The sequence below is a fragment of the Salvia splendens genome, chromosome 14 (assembly GCF_004379255.2).
Source record: "Salvia splendens isolate huo1 chromosome 14, SspV2, whole genome shotgun sequence".
Classification (NCBI taxonomy): domain Eukaryota; kingdom Viridiplantae; phylum Streptophyta; class Magnoliopsida; order Lamiales; family Lamiaceae; genus Salvia; species Salvia splendens.
Window position 1 is genome coordinate 11,655,604 of NC_056045.1, and position 22,266 is coordinate 11,677,869.

Consider the following 22,266-nt stretch of genomic DNA (forward strand, 5'->3'; position numbering starts at 1 on the left):
TCGAAGGAAAAACCATCTAAATTCTGGAATATGACGACGGAAAACGCTCAAGCATCATCGAAGAAAGGTTGGATGAAGTTTTTTACTTATTTCACTTTTGTTTTTGCTCGATTTTACCATTTTGCTTGCGATTCTCGTTTTTTTTAGATTTTATAGTTTTTAGTGTCGATTTAGAGTTACATATGACAACATGATGAATTTACTTTGAATTTACTTCATACTTGGTTTTGTATCATCAATTCATACCTTATTCCATATCCTAACCTCCTGACCTTTTACCATTGAGAGGCCATGATCTGCTACTATTAAAATGCTTTGGTTTAGAAAATTGTGTGCAACAGTAATGCAGATTCGAAGCAGTTTATTTGAGTGCTGAATTTGTGAGTAGTGTTTTGTTCTACTTAAGTGACAAGTTATGCTTTCTCTGCTGTTTTGAACTCATTGAAATTTAGTAAATGATAGTTTCAAAAGGTAAAATAATAGTTGCACTTGATAAAATGATGGTTTCAGAGGATAAAATGATATTTTCAGGGGATAAAATGATAGTTTCAAGAGATAAAATGATGGTTTCAAGAGATAAAATGATAGTTTCAGGGATAAAATGATAGTTTCAGGGGATAAAATGATACTTTGACTTTATATAATGACATAAATCGTTTAACACACTGAAATCTATTGTGTATTAGGAAAGAACATTCGTGATGTTGCTGATGATGATGATAGACTATTAATGATGGTTTCAAAAGGTAAAATGATAAATCTTTTGTGTATTAATGATAAATCTTTAAATTGAAAATGGTAGTTTCAGAAGGTAAAATGATAGTTCCACTTGATAAAATGATGGTTTCAGGGGATAAAATGATAGTTTCACGGTATAAAATGATAGTTTCAGAAGGTAAAATCATAGTTGCACTCGATAAAATGATGGTTTCTGTGGATAAAATAATAGTTTGAGGGGATAAAATGATAGTTTCAGTGGGTAAATGATAGTTTCAGGGGATAAAATGATAGTTTCAGAAGGTAAAATGATAGTTGCACTTGATAAAATGATAGTTTCAGGGGATAAAATGATACTTTGACTTTATATAATGACATAAACCATTTAACACACTGAAATCTTTTGTGTATTAGGAAAGAACATTGGTGATGCTGCTGATGATGATAGACTATTAGCAGATGAAATAGAACGTATAAGAAATAACAAGAAAATAAAGATTGATGATGCAAGTAATAGTAAGGCAGCTTCAAAGAAGGGCAAGAAAATAGTTGTTCAAGATGATACAGCCATTCAGACACCGACTTTGGCAGGAAGAAGTAATACTGACTTCTTCGTTGACATGCTTGAATCTCTAAACAAGAATCAAAGAAGAGCTGTTCGAGAGATTGAGTTTGGTGCACTCCTAAACTTCAATATAAGAAGTTTCCCAAGATCATTGGCATATTATCTGATTTACAACTTTAACCATAAAAGTTCATCAATTAAATTGAACAGCGGGGAATCATTGTTTTTAGATGATGAAGATGTTCACATAACTCTTGGGTTCTCGATCGAATCTTTACCTATGAATAGGATCAAATTTCAGAAAAATATCAACATCAAAACTCAAATTGCTAGATTTTGTAAAGGTGGAGAGAAAAAAATGGTGCCAGCTTATGTTGTAGAGCAGATGATGAAAGACGAAGAAGGTGGTGAGTGGTTCAAATGGAATTTTATGGTTCTCGTGGAGTATGCCTTGATTAACACTCCTGCTGATGGAAATGTAAGCCCACAAATTTTAGATTACATAGCTGATGTTGAGAAGATCAAACAATACAATTGGTGTAGCTATGTCATATCTAAATTGCTTGAAACACAAAAGAGATGGAAAAGAAACACAACAAAGATATTTACCGGACCAGTTATCTTTGTAGTGGTAAGAATATATTTGTTTTCCATTGTCTATGAATCTATTTACAGAAAAATTAATATTTAGTTTTTGTTAATATAGGCTTGTTACGTGGACAAAATTGTCTTTGAAAAAAAAATGGTGCCAAGATGTTATCCAACAGTTAAAGGATGGACTGCCGAACTGTTGAAAGAAAGACAAAGAACAGAAATGAATGATTCAGATTTTGGTCTCGGTCATAAGTATGACCGATATAAAAAGCAACCACATGAAGAGAATGATGAAAATGATGAATCTGAAGATGAAGATGATGAACCTGAAGATGTAAAAGCTTTGAATAAGAATGATCATGATGAAGAGGGGACAATCAGTGGAAGTTAAGAAAAGACTTTTATAGATGAATGGAAGGAAACTGCCAGGGATTGTAAAGCCTCAATGTCGAAGATGCTTGATATCCTTGAAGCAGCGCCAGATAAACTCAGGAACCTTAATAGCTTTAAGATAATCTGTGATACAACAAAAAATGTATTGGGATTGAGAGAGGAAGGTGTGCAGAATGTTATAGAAAGTCAGAAAACAATGACACATGCTATGAGCAGGGGCGGACCCATGTACAATGGGGGTGGGGCTAAAGCCCTTAATAAAATTAATTTTTAACCTTTTTTCTTTTATAAATTTTTAAAATTTATCTAAATTTAATGCTAATTATCATGTAAAAGCCCCTATAAATAATCTAAAACACCCAAAAATATACTTTACAACAAATTTTAGAAATCACAGCCCTCATCGTGATTTATTTCTACGTCCGCCCCTGGCTATGAACAATGATGAAATTGATGATCCTGGATGGATCGATATCATGATTGAGCTAACTAAAGCAACTGAGAGGACATTTATACTGAAAAATAGGAATGAGTTCCCTACCTTCACTCTGATACCGGAATATGACCACACTCCTGATGAGAATCAAAATTTTAATCGGGAAAAGGGTATGGAGAAGGAAAAAGATGATGAGGTGGAAAACGAGCAAGAAAAACAGAATGAAAGCGAAAAGGAAATGGCTAATAAAGCAGCTCGAGAAGAGAACGAAAAAATTCTAGAGAAAGAAGTTGAATTCTTTCTCAATGATGAATATGAGGTAACTTTTAAAAATGATAGTTTAAGTACATAAAATGATTGTTTATATGGTTAAGATGATATAGGTTTGATGATGTTTTTTGGTTGTTCAGTTTTATTTGAAAAATGATACTTTTGCATCATAAAATGATAGTGTAAGAGGATAAAATGATACTTTTGCATAAAATGATAAAATGATACTTTTGCATAAAATGATAAAATGATAGTTTCGATGAATAAAATGATAGTTTCAGTGGGTAAAATGATAGGTTCAGTGATAAAATGATACTTTTGCATCATAAAATGATAGTTTCAAATGATAAAATGATACTTTTGTATAAAATGATAAAATGATAGTTTCAGGGAATAAAATAATAGTTTCAGTGGGTAAAATGATAGGTTCAGTGATAAAATGAAATTTTTATTTCATAATGATAGTTTTAGATTTTTTGCTGATAAAATAATACTTTTGGATGATAATATGAGTTCCATTGGGTAAAATAATATCCCTTATATCAATAACAATTTATATTTTTAAATGAAAGCATGACAGAGTATGTACCATAATATCCACTGTCATGGAGGATATACATGGTGAAATAGGAGATGATGAAGTTTTAAAAGAGAGAAGAAATTTTGAAAAAGGCCAAAGGGAAGAAGATGGTTTCCAAGAACCTCCAGTTGAAAAGGAGAAAGTTGCCAGAACCACAAAGAAAATTGTTGAAGCACTGTGCTCTCCCTACAATGTCAGAGCAGTAAATATAAAAGGAAAACTGAATAAAGAAGAGAAAGAAATAATGTACTGGTTGATGACACATGAAGAAAGCGAATAGTAAGTTTTGAATTACATAATTATATTCTTATTAAATTCTTTTAACTAACATTAAATATGATTTTTAAATCAGTTATGAAATGGTTTATGAGAACAACATGATGAGCATGTTCAAGATTGATTTCCACAGCCTTGCTCCATGTACATACGTCAGTATCAACATCATAGATGCATGGGTTGTGTACCTCAACTTCCATGAAAAATTCAAATCAAAGGCATCACCAAGTCGTCTTTTCATCAACACCACACCTACGGTACAGTAAACGAGTAAATAAATAATAGTGTTATATTAAAAGTTAAATTTATTTACAAAAATGCAAACATGACAAGTATACAATATTACTACAAGGAAATCTGAATGGACTGAAGTCGAGGCTCAACAAAGATTCTACTCAGCGTTAAATGAATTTGTGTCAAAGATTGAAAATTTCAAATGGGAAAATTATGACATGGTAAGTCATAATGAGATATACATTACAGAACAACATACCTATATTTTTGAAAATGACATTTGTATATAATGTTTTGAAAATTAGATATTCTTTCCGATCTGGGCGTACGAACATTTTTATATCATGTGCTTCAATCTCAAAACGCAAATGATGGATGTGATTGACAATGCTCTGATTAGTGAAGAGTTGATTAAGAAGAAATATGGAGATGCACCAAGTATTCTAGTATGTTTAGTTAAATGCATTCAATATTTATTAGTTAAAATGCATTGAATATCATTTAGTACGGAACATAATATCATTTTTACCAGTAATAAATATAATTTTTAATCAACCTTATGTATGTTTTGTGTTATTTGAATAGAAACATTTCTTCCGAATTTATCTTGGAAATGGAGTTAATCCATCAATGGGGAGAATTGTCAAACAGTCAAAAATCAGACACATGAAAATGCCATGGCAGAACGATACAAATAAAGTTGACTGTGGAGTTTATGTGATGCGCCATATGGAGACTTACATGGGTGGTCATGTTCGTAATTGGAAATCGGGTTTAACGAAGAAGGGGACAGAGTCTTTCACAAAACTCCGTGCCAAATATACTGAAGCATTGCTTATTGGAGATACTAACAAGATGGCTTTGGAGACATTTACAATGATACAAAAGAAGTTTCAGAATGATAGCAAAAAAGGGGAAATCGATGTTGAAAAGATGATTAGAAAATTTGAACCCCCTAAGAGAGCTAGTAGTTGTAATAGTAACTTGTGTGACTTGATACTGTGTTTTGTAATAGTGGTTTCGAATATAATCACCCAAGATTATCATTTTATCATACAGAAGTATCATTTTATCTGCTGCAAGTATCATTTTGTCATTTTATAGGTCAGAAGTATAATTTTATCTGCTGCGAGTATCATTTTATCAGCTTATATATCACCTTTTCAGGTTAAACTATCATTTTATCAGTTTATATGTCATTTTGTCACGTTAAAGTATCATTTTATTAGCTTATATGCCATTTCATACCAATCGTTGGCTTCAAAGCATCATCACAAACAAGAATGTACATACCTACAAATCAGTAAAAGTATCATTTTATCAACTCAGAATATCATTATATCCGGCAAAACTACCATTTTATGCAGTAAACCTAACATTTATAAGCCAAAAGTATCATCTTAACTACCAATCATTGACTTCAAAGCATCATCACAAACAGGAATGTACATACCTACAAATCAGTAAAAGTATCATTTTATCAACTCAGAGTATCATTCTATCCGGAAAAACTATCATTTTATGCAGTAAACCTAACATTTATAAGCCAAAAGTATCATTTTATCAACTCATAGTATCATTATATCCGGCAAAACTACCATTTTATGCAGTAAACCAAACATTTATAAGGCAAAAGTATCATCTTAACTACCAATCATTGGCTTCAAATCATCATCACAAACAGGAATGTACATACCTACAAATAAGTAAAAGTATCATTTTATCAACTCAGAGTATCATTCTATTCGGCAAAACTATCATTTTATCCAGTAAACCTAACATTTATAAGCCAAAAGTATCATTTTATCAACTCAGAGTATCATTCTATCCGACAAAAGTATCATTTTACCAGCTTATATGCCATATCATACCAATCATTGGCTTCAAAGCATCATCACAAACAGGAATGTACATACCTGCAAATAAGTAAAAGTATCATTTTATCAACTCAGAGTATCATTCTATCCAGCAAAACTCTCATTTTATGCAGTAAACCTAACATTTATAAGCCAAAAGTATCATTTTATCAACTCAGAGTATCATTCTATACGGCAAAACTATCATTTTATCAGTTTTATGTCATTTTGTCACGTTAAAGTATCATTTTATCAGTTTATATGTCATTTCTTCAGCTTATATATCATTTTATAAGGTTACTGTCATTTTATCCCCTTAGATTATCATTTTATCAGGTTAAAGTGTCATTTTATGACCAATGTATCATTTTATAAACAAAAGTATCATTTTATGCGCTGAAAGTAACATTTTGTTAACAAAAAGAGTATCATGTTATGCGCTGAAAGTAACATTTTGTTAACAAAAAGAGTATCATGTTATCAGCCAAAGTGTCATTTTATAAGCCCAATGTATCATTTTATTAAACAAAAATGTCATTCTATACACCAAAAATACATATCATTTTATCTACTAAAAGTATCATTTTATATCAATTGGCTTCAATCTGCCTTCTCATTGAATCTACCACAATTTCTTGAATCATGACGACCCATCTCATGACATTTACCACACCGTCGTAGAGGCTTATTTGCTTTCCTTATTGCACTCTCCCTCTTTGATACCATGTTACTAGCTGATCCTTTAGTTCTAACAACGTCTGGAGGATGTACATCAATTACATCAGGTACTGCCATTCCATAAAATTCCTCAACCATCTTTTTCTTTTCAATGACTGAAGGTATTGCACAATTTCCAAATATATGCTCTTCCAAATCATCAAGACTAGCACATAACAAAGACAAATGATTCATACTTCCCTTAGACTTTTGGACTAATCGATAAAAGTTGGAGAACAATTTTTTCTTAACTTCCTGCTTTTCATCCAAATCTGCAAGGTAAAAGATAACATTATTACAATAAATACTATCATTTCTCTGACTGAAAAAATAGAGTTTTTACAAATAAGGTAAAAAATGGAGCACACGTTCAAATGGTTGTATCTCCTCAGATGGTAGACCATAGGCTGCCTTTAGTAAAGAGCTCTTCAACCACCTTCGACCAAAATATTTCTCAGGAATGAGATTAGCAAACTTATTCTTCAACAAACCAAATATATGACAGCGTAACATACCAATTCTGGAAAACTTCTTACAACTACAGTCGAATGTGTCTTGCTTTCAATCATACTTAACATCCCATGTTCTACCATATTGGTCCTTGACCTTATGCATCTTGTTGTTATGCTCAACAGTTATAGAAACAATCTCACATACCATACTTATTTCCTGTTGTAAATGCTTGAAAATAGAATCAGTGTAGATTGTAGATGCATGCTTCTCAATAGGCAATTGGGTTGACAAATTAGGAATAGTTGAGTAATCTAAGTAGTTCAATCGTGAATTGGCATTCCTTTGATCTCCCACAGCACAGTTAAAGAAATTGATGAACTGAACAAGATTTACACGAGGCTTTGTGTAGTTTTTAAAAAAGCTATTCGCTAATTCAGACATCGATGTAGTCCTAAGAAGCGACCCCATGGGAAAATCTCAAAAATAAGCAGGAACCCAGATCTTCAAACATCGATCCAAACCAGTGCACGTCTTCTAAACCATACCGTTCCATTATATCATTCCATATTATATCAAACTCATCAGGCTCTAACAAATCAGACCAAACACATGCATTCAACTCTTTTTTTGAAATCTTCATTACCAAGCAAGGATTTGGGCAACTTATCTGACACCTTAACCATAATATGCCACATGCACCATCGGTGCCTTGTTTGTAAAAGTACTTGTTGAACAGCAAGTTTCATCCCCTAATCTTGATCAGTGATAATCAATTTGGGTGCTACCCCCATACATCGAACAAAATAGCCAAACAACCAAGAATATGAGTCTCTACCTTCACTTGATAACAATCCAGCTCCAAATGTAACTGCTCTGGAATGGTTATCTTTTCCAGTGAATGGAACAAAAATCATGCAATACCTTCAAAACATAACATAAAAATGAATTATATTTTCATACATACAGAAAAGTATCATTTTATCCACTGAAATATAATTTAATCAGCAAAAAGTATGATTTTATGTCTTGCAGCAACAAAAGTAATATACTTGTTAGTGTTGTATGTTGAGTCAAAAGAAATTACATCTCCAAACATATGATAATTTCGTCTTGAAATAGCATCAGCCCAGAAGAGTTTAGTTAACTTTCCATGAGATCTTATCTCAATTTCATAATAGAAGGCATCAGATGATTCTTTTTTAGAACGCATATAATCAAAAATCATTTGAGCATATGAACCATCAATATTGGACATAATATCACGATAACCTTTTCTAATATCAATAATATCACATCCAACATTTTCAGGTCCACCCATTATCTCCTTCAAAAGTTTGAATGTGAGAGTGGGACCAATATTACTCCTGCCACAATCCTCCATAAACCTCCGATGGATAGGATCCAGACTGCGATTGGCCGTCATAAAATGCCTATGCTCATCCGCAACCATTAAGTGATTATGATACTCATAAAACTGATAAACCTCATACCCTTTGCTCTTGCCATCTGAAAAATATCTCAAGTTGAGCTTAGCAAGACATTCACACCTAAATGACCGACACCTACGCTTCTTAACAGACACTTCAGTTGATTGGGATGCATCACCAGGTATAAAATTCTTAGAGCCTTGTCTGCTGCAAGCCAAATACTGCCACTTAATAATACCATGAACTGATTTGTTGCCCGGTTTACGAATGCCAAAACCAACTGAACGAGCATAATGTTCATAGAAATCAGATGCTTCTACTAATGTATTGAATTTCATACCAATCATTGGCTTCAAAGCATCATCACAAACAAGAATGTACATACCTACAAATCAATAAAACTATCATTTTATCAACTCAGAGTATCATTCTATCCGGCAAAACTATCATTTTATCAACTCAGAGTATCATTCTATCCGGCAAAACTATCATTTTATCAACTCAAAGTATCATTCTATCCGGCAAAACTATCATTGTATGCAGGAATGTACATACCTACAAATCAGTAAAACTATCATTTTATCAACTCAGAGTATCATTCTATCCGGCAAAACTATTATTTTATGAACTCAGAGTATCATTCTATCTGGTAAAACTATCATTTTATCAACTTAGAGTATCATTCTATCCAGCAAAACTATCATTTTATCAACTCAGAGTATCATTCTATCCGACAAAACTATCATTTTATCAACTCAGAGTATCATTCTATGCGGCAAAACTATCATTTTATGCAGTAAACCTAACATTTATAAGCCAAAAGTATCATTTTATCAACTCAGAGTATCATTCTATCCGGCAAAACTATCATTTTATACAGTAAACCTAACATTTATAAGCCAAAAGTACCATCTTAACACTACATAATATAATTAAATAAGAAGTTCAATACATCAGAAACATAAACCAATCGACAGCTAATATTAATCCGAAATCAAATTCAATACATGAAGCAAAACAATCAATAAATTAAAATATGAACACAATCAATAAGCTAAATAATAGATAATGATTGTTACCTTCGTTATTTGCTACAGACTCCATCGAAGCAAATTCTGACAACAATTGAACAGGTAATCAATGAAAATAAGAACGCAAAATTGAAAACATCTCACCGGTCACAATTCACAATTATGCGAGAAATATGGAAACAAAATCTGGAGATTATGGAATAATGAACCAAATCGGAAGAAAATCTGGAAACAAAATCGATGAGAAGATGAATATGGAAACAAAATCGCTGAGAAGAAGAGAGAATCGAACTGAGAGAGAATGAAAGAATGGAGCGAAAATCAGAAATTAAATGAGAGAAATGACATATTTACCCCCTGCGCCTTTTTTATGAAGTAAATCTAAGTTTGAATCTCCCTATATATATATATATAGGGAGATGATCGAAATAAAAATGCATTTATATCCAGAAATGCAGCTCAAATCTTGGCCCTAGGATTAGATGATCTAATGGTCAATAATTAACCAAAAATACGGAAGGTCATAATTAAGCAATTTTAGGTCATATTATAATATTTCGGTTTAATGTCATGCTAAGATCATTTTAGGTCATGCTTTGTTAGCATGACCTAAAAAATAACTAACTATGACCTAAAAGTGCCCTACGTATGATATTGTTCTGTGTTTCTGTATTTAAATCTAGTTTTATATAGATCAAAACCCTATATATATATATATATATAGGGCCATGATAATCTACAAACCCCCTAAGATATAAACTATGCAAACTTTAATCCTACATATTTAATAGAATTAATCTACGGTTAGTATAGATTACATTCCTAATGTCAACATTACCTATACAAGTGTCCACTAAGGGCAATTTAGTGATGAAATTAAGCAGCCCAAATAATACCGTTTCGTTGAGATTTGCAATCGCGTCAATTACGCCTTTTCAACGCCCCACCCCTTAATCACGTATCATCTCTCTCCTTTCCTCCATTCCATCCTTTCGACTTTCCACTCCACTCCATCGCCGTTCTTTGAAGCGCCAATCCTCCAGCAATTCTTCGTCGGTGTTGACGCGACCACTCTTCCGCGGTGACATGAGTTCTGCGAGGCGAGCGGGCCAAGCGGCAGGAGAGTCATCCGGAGGTGAGGTTCCCGGCTGAAAACCCTAGTTTTCAAGACTAGTGACATTCTGTAGCCATGGGTTTTTTGTTTAATTTTTTACCGCCACTATTTTTCGCGTTTCTTTTTTTAATTTGCGTGGTTAAATATGGTGCAAGTAGTGAACCGATTAAAATTCGTTTCATTGAACTCTGAATTTTGGTAGAAATTGTTTTATTGACATTCTAAAGTGTATAGCATTTGGTTGTGCGCTGTAAATGTTTTGTTGTGTATGATGGTGGATTTTTGGTTTGTTTTCTTTGAAAAAAATCTTGCTGACATGGTTCGGGATGAATACCTAATTTGTATATCGGTTCCAGTTGTTTCCAGTGACGAATGCATCAGGTTTAGTAGTTGGATAAGTTCCCGTTGAACTTAGAAGTGAAATTGATGTAAACAGTTTGTTGGTCTCTGATCATGTTGACATTAAATCATACATGGTAGTCTAGCTTGGTGACATTGAATTTGACATGGTAGTCTAGCTTTGTTTGACTGGTCCTATTGAGTTTATAATTGCTTGTTCTGCTGGATATGTTCTAATATTTGAGTGGCATATTGCATATGCGTGTTGTGCGTGTTGAAATGGTCTGTAGACCTTGATTTTATAGTGGTTGTTTATGTAATGTCCATGGTGATAATACACATGTAGGGGTGTTGATGTGTGTTCTTGCTATGTTGTTATTGGTTTTCAATTTTTTTATTTTCATTTACGTCACGTATAGACGGTTGTTATTTGATCAGCGAAACGTCTACGAAAAGGGAAATCAGTAGACGATGGGGAGTCGAGTGGGAAGAGGACAAGACTGGCTGGAAAGCCTTCAACAGCTGCTGTTGGTGTCCCTGTACAAGTCAAGAGACCTCAATTGAGAACCAAGAGAACCACTTGTTTTTTCCAGCGCATCCTGAAGTCTGTAAACGAAAGGCAGAAAACTGTTGTTAGGCAGCTCGACTTCGGTGGACTACTCGACTATAACGTGGCCTCTGTTCCGGGAACATTAGCGTATTGGCTATTAGAGCATTTTGACCACCTACGGTGCAGTCTTATGCTTCCTAATGGTGTTGAGGTAGTTGTTGACACGAAGGACGTCGAGCTTATTTTTTGTTTCCCAAATGGTGGGATTACAATTGATCGATGCGACAGAAACACAGGCATCAAATACCTGGAAACCGTTCCACTTGATGAGGAGGCTGATGTGAATGTTATGCAGACAAAGGTCCTAGAAACGAAGATGCTATAAGAAACTGGGGGGGGCACTTTTTAAGAAAATATTCCTGTTATTGCTGGAAACTGCTCTCATTGAGACCTCCCCTTGTGGCTATGTCAGACCACGGATTGTTGACATTCTCGGTGATTTGCAGAAGGTAAAGAAGCACAATTGGTGTAGGTACTTTCTAGAAAATCTGTTGAGGACGCGCGAGCTGTGTAAGAAGAACAGATCCAAGGTTTTCAGCGGGCCAAAAGTTTTCCTAGTGGTATGTCGTTCTCCTATTCCATGTATGCCGTTGAATTGTTGCTATTATGTTGACATGGTTTTGTGTGTGAATATATATTTGTTGTTGACATATGGGGTTGAGCTCAAAGCATTGTTTTTTATCTGATTTTGGGGTTGGTGATGACATTTTTGCTGAATTGATTTTGTTATTTACTGCAGACCTTCTACGTCGATCTCGAGTAGTGCATCGTAGGAGATGTGTGGCACGTGCCATTTCTAGAATAAAGGGATGGACGTCCGAACTGTAGAAAGAGAGAGAGGACGAGGATATGAAAGAAGTTGGTTTTGGTCTTGACGAGTGACTTCACAGTTGGATGAGAATGAAATGGGTGGTGCGGAAATGACAACATGAGTGCAACCGCCGGCTACTGAAGATGTTGTTGAACCGTCGGCCACTGAAGATGGTGAACCGCCGTCAACTGAAGATGTTGTTGAAGAGAAATATTCTTCGGATGAAGTAGTGTATATGAGGGGTGTTTGGGGGGCAACCAAACACATAGGCGACAGTTTCAAGATGCTGGCCAAGGAATTAAATAAAGCTCCTCCAGAAATCAAGAAGAAGGACAGCTTTAGAATAACGTGTGACACTCTCTGGAGGGCGTTTAGGTTGGACAAAAAGGACTTTGACCCTGTGGAGTCAATGACGCAGTCGCAGACTGCCAATTATAGTGCAACGGAAGACTGGTCAGAGTCCTTGAAATCTCTGTTGGACGCGGCTGATGAAATGGAAATTCTAGAAAACAAAGACGATTACCCAAGCTTCAGCCTTGGGTTCGATTCCAGCCAGGTTAAGTATATATCATGCATTGTTTTCTGTTATAAAAACATTTCCCAGATAACATATCTGTTGATATACTTAATGAAAGTGTGATGGTGTGTCATTGTAGGATGATGACGCTTGTCAACCTGAAGCAGAACCTCAACTTGAGACAAACAATACAACACATGATGAAGAGGTTTGATGGCCACCGTTTTTTTTATTTTTAGTCTTTTAATTTGATTGCTTCCTGAATATTCCTATCTTACTTTCCGTGAAGGGTGATGCGTCGGAGTACGAGCTAAGGGAGCCATCCGACCTGGACGTGGAGAGAGAGGACACTGCTGATTTGGGAGGTTGCGGTCTGGAATTGATTGTTGTTAGTGACATTGGAAAAGAGTTGGCTGTCATAGAGCCTGTGGCTAGTGCACAAGTAGGAACAGTTGTGAATGAGGAGAATGCAATCGATGTAGCTAGTGCTATTGCGCGTGATGTTGTGTCAAAGGTAAGTAAAACGATTGAAATTAAACTTGTTGGCTCTAAGTAGGGGTATTTACATTTGCCAACAATTAGTGAGTTGTATATTTCCCTGTTTTTAATGAAGTAGCACGACGCCGTAGACGTAGCCGTTTGCTTTGCCGTGGAAGCAGTCCTGGAGCTAGGTGATGCTGCTTTCGAAACACAAACAGATACGGTGGGTGCTGATGCATGTATATTACCTGTACGTTGAGATGCAGAGATGCCTCGTGAACAGAGCACGTATGCTGAAATACAACCTGCTCCAGCAAGGAGTCTCAGACTGCCTACAGGCAGAAGAGAGGGTGCAGCATCAACGCGTATCAGCCTAACATGGACTCGAGAATAGAGGGATTGTTACCAATTCTTTCTTGCGACACCCTACATGTGGACGTAAGAAAAAAATCTTATTAACTTTTGTCGTTTTAATCAAAGTGACCGACGTGAATAACTTATGGTTGAATCTAGGGATCATGTTATTTACGCTGACGATGTTGTGAAAGTTACTAAAAAGAAATTTAGCTTGTTGAAGCCACACGAGGCTGTTCACGCTGAAGTTATCGATATTTGGGCTTCTTATCTGAATGGCATGGAGGTGCATAAACCAACACAGAAGCCCAGCAGATTGTTTGTCACAACGGCTGCGACAGTGAGTGTAATGTTAATATAATGTACTTTTGTTTTTGTCTAATGACAACATGTAACGATTGCAGACATACAATGTGGTTGAACGGAGAGCTTGTTGGGAAAAATCTAAAGCTGAATTAACATTCTGCGATGAAATAGATGGTCAATTCAACAGCGCTGGAACTTTTGACATCACACTTTATGATTTGGTACTTGTTCTCTTGTTTAACGAAAAGCTAACTCCCTAAAAAATAAAAAACTCAATTGTATTGGTGTGTGCAGATTTTTTCCCTATATATTCAAAGATGTATTACTATTTGGTGTGCTTTTCATTGAAGACTGGGGTTGCGGATGTCCTAGACCAGGTTGTGCCTGAGAACGGTATTCCAGATCGGGCCAAATATGGGAGGGACTTGGATCTACTAGTAAGTTTACTGTGTGAACTGGATTGAAACTCGGATGTGTTCATTGTTTTTTATGATAAATTAGCGTTTATATTGCCGTTAGTGGAATGTGGGCCTGTGGTATGACATTTAATTACATAACACTGTTGAAGTACCGAAACTTGGATGCATACCTTGACATTTTTTGTTGACATTTATCGGGATATACATCTGATGAAATCTGCATATCGGTTGTGCGAACATGTGAAATGCAACATGTGGTGGTATTTGTTGGTATGGAACTGGTAGGATGTGTTTGGCACTCCTTGACACGGCCTTGACATGTTGACATTTTTGATTGATATATATCGGTATATTAATCTGCTGAAATCTGCATATCGCCTGTGTAAACTTGTGGACTGCAATCCGCGGTGACATTTGCTTACATCTGCTTACATTTGTACGTTTGTTTTGTCATTGGCTATTTGCATTTGGATTACATTGACATTTGATTTGCGTAATTTTTTAATTGGCCAAGGCTGACATAAAGGATCTTACTTAACCCCTGAACTATTTTGCAGAGGGATTGTCTTGGTTTTTATCTCAAGTCAAAGGGATTCGAAAAACTGTCTGAGATCATAATCAAGGAGCGTAGTATGCGCTTGCTGGAATTGCCATGGAAGACGACTCAAGCCACTAATGACTCGGGTGTATTCCTGATGCGACACATGGAGACTTACCTGGGAAACCCGACCAATTTAATGACAATGGGTCTTCAAGGAGTTAGTGTGAGGCTTCTGCAGATTCTGAGGGGGAGATATTGCAAGGACATGCTCCTTGCACCGTTCAACGATTGCAGAGAAAGATTCTCGTCTTACATTAGTCATTACATCAATGTGACTCCCAACTTCTGGACAGATTATGCGAGGCATGTTAATGGAATGTTGAACATGGCACCCCGCAACGAGCAACCCAATAAGCCGGCAAGGAAGAAAAGCAAGATAACTTGAGTAGATTTGGAATTCACTAGTATCCGTTTAAATGATAATGGTAGTTGTTTGTATATTGGTATTCTCCTAGAGATGCTAATGTTAGTTGTGGGATACTGGTAATTGTTATTTTGGCTTGTGGAGGTCTTTTTTATTTAGTGAAGCATCAACATTAAGAATATCTTTCATTTAATGAAACATGTTATTGATGTCCTCTCTGGTTTGTATTGGTATTGCATTATTTTTTGTCCAGTTTCTCCATTACTTTTTCAACAGGTTTCACCATAAATTGAAGACATGGAATATTAAAAGAGATATGGGTTCAAGTCAGCCTCATCGTATTACAGCAAATATGAAGTCAATTTAAATAGGGGTGTTGACATTTGGAATGAATGGTGTCAGTATGAAAAATGCGTGCATTGCGCACAATTAAAACAAAGAAGAGTGACAATGTGATACTTAAAACTAGAGACTGAATACTTCAAACTGAAACCAAACTACATACGTTGACAAGTAACATATGAACAGCAAATCCACTAAAGCTACATATTGGACTTTCCTTTCTCCCTGCCACAATTCCTTGCATCGTGATGACCCATTTCTTGACACTTTGCACATCGCCTCTTAGGTTTGTTCTGTAGTATAATAGCCTTCTCTACTGATGATTGAATTCTTCTTCCAGACGTGCTGCCGGATCCCTTTGTACTCACTATATTAGGAGGGTACACGCTAACAACATTTGGTCGAGCTAACCCATACAGGTTCTCAATCCTCTATGCTTTACTCATGGAAGACACGGAAGGTACTGTATCACCGAATAGTTTATGACTTAATTCTTCCATTCCGTAGAATAATGCAAAAATGTCGTTGACATTGCTCTGTGCTCGTTGAAATAAACGAAAGTATAACGAATGTAGTTTGGTTGCTACAACACGTTTATCATCGACTTGGGAATCTGTGTAAACCCAACATCAGTAGTATAGCAATATGATGACATTACATATGAACGAAGCATTTGAAAAAAAACTGAATGACGTTGAATACGAACCTGCAGATGTCGATGCCTCCTCACTCTGATCATTGTGTACTGATTTCAACAAAGGCGTCTTCAACCACCTTGTACCAATATATGTTCCTTGTATTTCTTTCACGTCATGGTTTTTGAACAACCAAAAAATGTGGGAACATGATATTCCACGCCACAGAAACAACTTGCAATCGCAGTGGTACGATTCGGTGCCAATTTCATGACGGACGACACCTTTGTTTCGATGGTTGTCCATTATTGTGTAAATCTCAGTATTGTCCCCCATCTCAAAGTGAGACATTCTACAACGACGATCAGCCTCAATGATCTCATCTTGAACTTGCTGAAAGATGCGATCTGTATACATAGCCGCTGCGTGTTTCTCAAATAAATGCTCTGTTGACAGGATGGGGACTTTTGAAGCATCAGAGAAATCAAACCTTTCAGTTATGTTACGTTGAGCATCCAACGCGCTATTGTAGTGCATCACAAAGTCCGCGAGATTAAAATACGGTTTTGTGTACCTTTTGAAAAAGCTGTTCTCGGACTCAGAGAATGATGTTGTCTTCAACAACGACCCCATTGGGAAATCCCTAAAATATGCTGGAATCCAATACTCTCATTGTGTGAACATGGTAGTGAACCAAGACTCATTTTGTAAACCATATTGGTCCACAATGGTCAGCCAAGTTTCTTCAAATTTCTCTAGCTCCAACAATTCAGACTATATACAAGAGTCCAAATCCTTCTTCAACTCTTCGTTAGCAAGTATTCTTTTGGGAACCTCTTCAGGAAGCTTCATCATTATGTGCCACACGCACCAACGATGCCAGGTACTAGTTAGAACCCATTCTATAGCAAGTTTATCCCCCAATCCTGGTCGGTAATTACCAACTTAGGCGCGAAACCCATACAATAGACAAACTCACTGAGCAACCAAGAAAATGCGTCAGCTCCCTCATTTGACATGAATCCGACACCAAACGTAACAGGGCATCCAAGGTTGTCTTTTCCAGTGAATGGCCCAAACACCATGCAATACCTATTCAACAAGCATATCAAGCAACGAACATTGTCAAACTGTAAACAAGAACTCAACACAACACCTTAATTGTGAGCCTAATAAAAAGATTAAAGAAAATGTCAGACACGTGTGATTACCTGTTTGTAGAGTAGGTAGTATTGAAGGATACAATGTCACCGAACATCTTGTAGTCCTTTCGCGCCACAGCGTCACACCAAAAAAGGCTAATTAACTTTCCATCACTACCTTGTTGGAATTTATAATGGAAACCATCACATGTGTTCTTCTTCTCATCCATTTGATTTAAAATCATTTGGACGTCAGCGCCTTTCATTTCTTGCAATATGTTGCGCTTGCCAATCCGTATGTCAGTAACGGTGCAACCCACCGCATCGTAGCCACCCAAGAACTCCTTCAATAAATTGTAAGTCATTGTAGGTCCAATGTTGGCCTTTGAACAGTCTTGCATGAATTTATAATGGATATCCCCAAGGTTGCGGTTGGATTTCATGTATCGGACATGCTTTTTATCGACCATCTCGTGATTGTGTTGGTCTACAAAGTTGCTGACAACATAACAAAGACTGCCAGGATCGGTTGAGTACTTCAACGTAAGTTTGGCATTGCAATGACACCTGATAGAACGGCGTCTACTTTTGGTATAACTCACCTCTTCATCGACATCCTACTTTTCACCTTGCCTGCTGCATACAACAGTCTGCCAGGTTTTGACACCATTTGAGAATTTGTGTCCAAATCTCCGAGTATCAAAACGACATTCGTTGGCATATGCTTCATAAAAGGAAATTCCTTCGTCTAATGTTTCAAACACCTTACCCGCATAAGGTTTCAGCTCCGGTCTACAATCTGGGATGACTGCCGCTGTACACACCACAAAGAATCATCACCGTAGAATATCATCACAAACTGTAACAGATAAATAAAGAGCTGGCAGATTGAGGATATGAGAATGAAGGCGGGAATCTAAATTTGATATTGCATCAGTTTGTAGACATATGCTGACATTGGTTTCAGATACTGCATCAGTTTGAGCACAACAGCTTCTACACTAGATATTCAACAAATCCTTCACCAAAATAATCGACAACTAATTCATCACAAAGACATCAACCATTTCGAAATAAAACCTACTGCTCAACCTCATTCATCAACGAACGTAAAAACATCCACCATAATCGTCACCGGTTTCAACATTATGATACACCTATTATTCAAATTAGCATGAAAAATACCTTGAGGTTCGTAAGCCATCTCCATTTCAACACAAACGTGGACCTTGATCTTACGCCGGGTAAAATACACGCCGGAGAAGCACAGCGGAGAAGATTTAGGAGATCAAATTCAACCGGATAATGAGGTTGATATCGCAATGTTGATTTATTAAGAAATATGATATATTATGGAATGAGTAATACGATAATGTGGCTGAATGTAATCTCTTTCCAAAAATGAAAATAATGTTAGTTTGGGAAATTGGAGATAAATTAGGGACTCGTCATTGACTATCACGCCTAAAAACTGTTACAGATAATTCTTGTTAGTATTATGGAAAATTGGAGTGAAATGAGGGATGTATGTAACTGATGGAAAAAATGATTTCCATATACACCCCCGTTGATAGAATTTGTACACTCCGTTGACATCGAAAATCAACCCCCTACAAACTGTAGATTAATTACAAGGAGTGTGCAGGATTAAAGTTTGTAGTTTGTATTATAGATAAGGGTTTGTATTTGATCACACCTCTCTCTCTCTCTATATATATATATATATAGGGGAGTGTTATTCTCCTATTCATCCATTAGATCCTTTATTCTTCTTAATATGGGTCGTTAGATCTCATTCATCAACGGTCCAGATGATCTGCATTATTACACTATAATGGTGCATTATTAGTCGGTGTGCATTATTCAACTGAAAATTTGCATTATTACTCTATAATGGTGCATTATTAGTCGGTGTGCATTATTCAACTGAAAATCTGCATTATTAAATGACACGTGGCACCAATCTAACCGTCGGATAACAAAATCGTGGGGCTGAGATTAAAAAGAACAAAGAACAAAAGATACAAAAAGGAAATGAATACATCCCGATATATATATATATATATATATATATATATATATATATATATATAGGGGAGCGTTATTCTCCTTTTCACATCTTAGATCCTTTTTCCTTCTTAATATTACGCGTTAGATCTAAGGCATCAACGGATCAGATTGATTCTATAAAACTGGTTCCGTGTTGCATTATAGAAGGTGGTTGTATGCATTACAGGGTTATTATTGACATTTGACGGAAAAGTAACTGCCACATTTTGATATCTGCGAATAATGCACCACATGGTCACGAGTAATGCATATAATTGACTATATAATGCACAATATGTGAACTGCAATGCATACGAATAAGATGTACCATATTATGATGTTTGGACACACGTTTCTTGTTTCCCCTAAGGGTTTAATAAGCTTAGGGGCTAGGGTATAGTACGTAGACACGTATGTAATCTTCACATGGTAACGAGTAATGGATATAATTGACTATATAATGCACAATTTGTGAACTGCAATGCATACGAACAAGATGTGCTGTGTTATGATGTTTGACACACGTTTCTTGTTTCCCCTAAGGGTTTAATAAGCTTAAGGGCTAGGGTATAGTACGTACGCATTAATAACAAATTATAAAACGATACGAATAATTCACCAAATTTTCACGAGTAATGGATATAATTGACTATATAATGCACAATTTGTGAACTGCAATGCATACGAACAAGATGTGTTGTGTTATGATGTTTGACACACGTTTCTTGTTTCCCCTAAGGGTTTGATAAGCTTAGGGGCTAGGGTATAGTACGTAGACATTACTAACAAATTGTTGTTATTGGAATATACGTATGTGCATTATTTGGTTTAGGTAGTGCATTATGTAGCTGTTAATTGTCATTATCTCAGTATATTATGCATTATTAGAGGTATTGTGTATATGGGTTAATCAATGGATTGAAGATTACATACGTGCATTTAGTAATGTCTACGTACTATACCCTAGCCCCTAAGCTTATTAAACCCTTAGGGGAAACAAGAAACGTGTGTCAAACATCATAACATGGTACATCTTATTCGTATGCATTGCAGTTCACATATTGTGCATTATATAGTTAATAACATCCATTACTCGTGACAATTTGGTGAATTATTCGTATCGTTTTATAATTTGTTATTAATGCGTACGTACTATACCCTAGCCCCTAAGCTTATTAAACCCTTAGGGGAAACAAGAAACGTGTGTCAAACATCATAACACAACACATCTTGTTCGTATGCATTGTAGTTCACAAATTGTGCATTATATAGTCAATTATATCCATTACTCGTTACCATGTGAAGATTACATACGTGTCTACGTACTATACCCTAGCCCCTAAGCTTATTAAACCCTTAGGGGAAACAAGAAACGTGTGTCCAAACATCATAACTGGTACATCTTATTCGTATGCATTGCAGTTAACATATTGTGCATTATATAGTCAATTATATGCATTACTCGTGACCATGTGGTGCATTATTCGTAGCGGTTTCCAGCCATTATTTGATTACTATTGTACCCTCATAATGCACAAAATAGGATAAATAATGCAACACGGGATTAATTACCCAATGTTGATCTTGACCGTCCATTTCTCTAATCTAATGGCTGATATTAAGAAGGAAAAAGGAGGAAATATAGGAAAAGGAAATGAATACATCCCTATATATATATATATATATATATATAGAGTCCCATTATTCACAAATCCAATCTTAAAGACCGAACTAGAGACCAAATTTAAGCCCTTAGATCTAATTTTTAATGGCTGAGATTATATCATGCTTTATTAATTTCACTCCTTCATTAGGTAGACAATTTACTTCAATCAAGGGGTATTTTGGTCAAAATCCATTTAGGGTAAAAATTTCGCACACCTCTTTCGCCTTCAAAATTTCGCGCACCTCTTTCGCCTTCAAAATTTCACACACTGCATTTCTCTTTCGCCTTTATTCAATTCACTGTGTTTCTCTTATGCCTTCATTCAATTCACGCGTTTTCTTCATTCTCATTTATCCCTCTTTCTTCGCCGTTTCTCTTTCGCTTCATTCAATTCACGTCGTTTCTCTTCATTGTCATTTCTCTCTCTATCTTCTTCTTCTTCTTCAAATCGACGGATTCCACAGTTTATCTTCTGCAAATCGACGAGATAATCATCGACCGGGACTAAAATCGTCAACATTTCCAGGAAGTCGATTAATCGTCGATTAATCAAACATTCGAAATGGTTGACACAAGGAAGTCGTCGACCAACAGTGGACGCCAGTTACGTTCTGGCAGAACATCCGGTGGAGGTAATAGACCTTGAACCTTTCCAGAGTTCTTATTCTTAATTTACTTCATCTAATTCTTAAATTTGTTTCTGATTTTAGAGAATGCAGAACTCAAATATTATCGAAAGAAGACAACAGTTATTGGAAGAAAAATTGATGAGGAAGAAGGTATAAAAACTATTTGTTATGAAGTAGTAATTTGATAAAATGAAGTTAAAGCCCTAATGTATAATCCTATGAAGCAGTAAATTGGTAAAATGAGGTAATAAAACATAATAATGAAGTAATAGACACTATATATGAACAATCTATTTACCATGTTGTATGGATATAGGGGTTTTGGATAAACTTAAATGT

General features: G+C 35.7%; 3 protein-coding genes across 4 annotated transcripts; 2 read left to right on the forward strand and 1 right to left on the reverse strand.

Moving 5' to 3' along the window:
• The first annotated feature begins 11 nt into the window (after window positions 1-11).
• On the forward strand, window positions 12-2,267 carry LOC121764189. Its single transcript, XM_042160246.1, has 3 exons — window positions 12-67; window positions 1,132-1,913; window positions 1,989-2,267. The coding sequence occupies exons 1-3, from the start codon at window positions 31-33 to the stop codon at window positions 2,265-2,267; spliced, it is 1,098 nt and encodes a 365-aa protein (XP_042016180.1). The 5' UTR covers window positions 12-30.
• An 8,183-nt stretch (window positions 2,268-10,450) lies between these two features.
• LOC121765428 lies at window positions 10,451-15,678 on the forward strand. 2 transcript variants are annotated; one of them, XM_042161583.1, is made up of 10 exons: window positions 10,451-10,684; window positions 11,422-12,172; window positions 12,352-12,979; window positions 13,080-13,148; window positions 13,230-13,454; window positions 13,557-13,858; window positions 13,934-14,114; window positions 14,179-14,301; window positions 14,375-14,517; window positions 15,057-15,678. In XM_042161583.1, the coding sequence occupies exons 3-6, from the start codon at window positions 12,659-12,661 to the stop codon at window positions 13,677-13,679; spliced, it is 738 nt and encodes a 245-aa protein (XP_042017517.1). In that variant the 5' UTR covers window positions 10,451-10,684; window positions 11,422-12,172; window positions 12,352-12,658; the 3' UTR covers window positions 13,680-13,858; window positions 13,934-14,114; window positions 14,179-14,301; window positions 14,375-14,517; window positions 15,057-15,678. The 2 variants fall into 2 exon arrangements, with proteins under 2 accessions (XP_042017517.1, XP_042017516.1); XM_042161582.1 differs by having other exon boundaries at window positions 11,441-12,172.
• Window positions 15,679-16,237: 559 nt separating this feature from the next.
• Window positions 16,238-18,793, reverse strand: LOC121764190 (protein FAR1-RELATED SEQUENCE 5-like). Its single transcript, XM_042160247.1, has 7 exons — window positions 18,769-18,793; window positions 18,228-18,397; window positions 17,653-18,119; window positions 17,383-17,533; window positions 17,224-17,287; window positions 16,513-17,094; window positions 16,238-16,419 (listed from the first exon to the last, which is right to left on the reverse strand). The coding sequence occupies exons 1-7, from the start codon at window positions 18,791-18,793 to the stop codon at window positions 16,238-16,240; spliced, it is 1,641 nt and encodes a 546-aa protein (XP_042016181.1).
• Between the last annotated feature and the right edge of the window lie 3,473 nt (window positions 18,794-22,266).

What these genes read in the sequence shown, in the direction of transcription:
- LOC121764190 (XM_042160247.1), bottom strand. Translation starts at nt 18,793, where the DNA reads ATGGAGATGGCTTACGAACCTCAAG. An exon ending in ACTACCTACTCTACAAACAG is followed by an intron (nt 17,534 to 17,652) that starts GTAATCACACGT and finishes CTTGTTGAATAG; the next exon opens with GTATTGCATGGTGTTTGGGC. An exon ending in GGAGGCATCGACATCTGCAG is followed by an intron (nt 16,420 to 16,512) that starts GTTCGTATTCAA and finishes GGGTTTACACAG; the next exon opens with ATTCCCAAGTCGATGATAAA.
- LOC121765428 (XM_042161583.1), top strand. Translation starts at nt 12,659, where the DNA reads ATGAGGGGTGTTTGGGGGGCAACCAAACACATAGGCGACAGTTTCAAG. An exon ending in ATACAACACATGATGAAGAG is followed by an intron (nt 13,149 to 13,229) that starts GTTTGATGGCCA and finishes CTTTCCGTGAAG; the next exon opens with GGTGATGCGTCGGAGTACGA. An exon ending in CGCGTGATGTTGTGTCAAAG is followed by an intron (nt 13,455 to 13,556) that starts GTAAGTAAAACG and finishes TTAATGAAGTAG; the next exon opens with CACGACGCCGTAGACGTAGC.
- LOC121764189 (XM_042160246.1), top strand. Translation starts at nt 31, where the DNA reads ATGACGACGGAAAACGCTCAAGCATCATCGAAGAAAG. An exon ending in TCAAGCATCATCGAAGAAAG is followed by an intron (nt 68 to 1,131) that starts GTTGGATGAAGT and finishes TTTGTGTATTAG; the next exon opens with GAAAGAACATTGGTGATGCT. An exon ending in GACCAGTTATCTTTGTAGTG is followed by an intron (nt 1,914 to 1,988) that starts GTAAGAATATAT and finishes TTGTTAATATAG; the next exon opens with GCTTGTTACGTGGACAAAAT.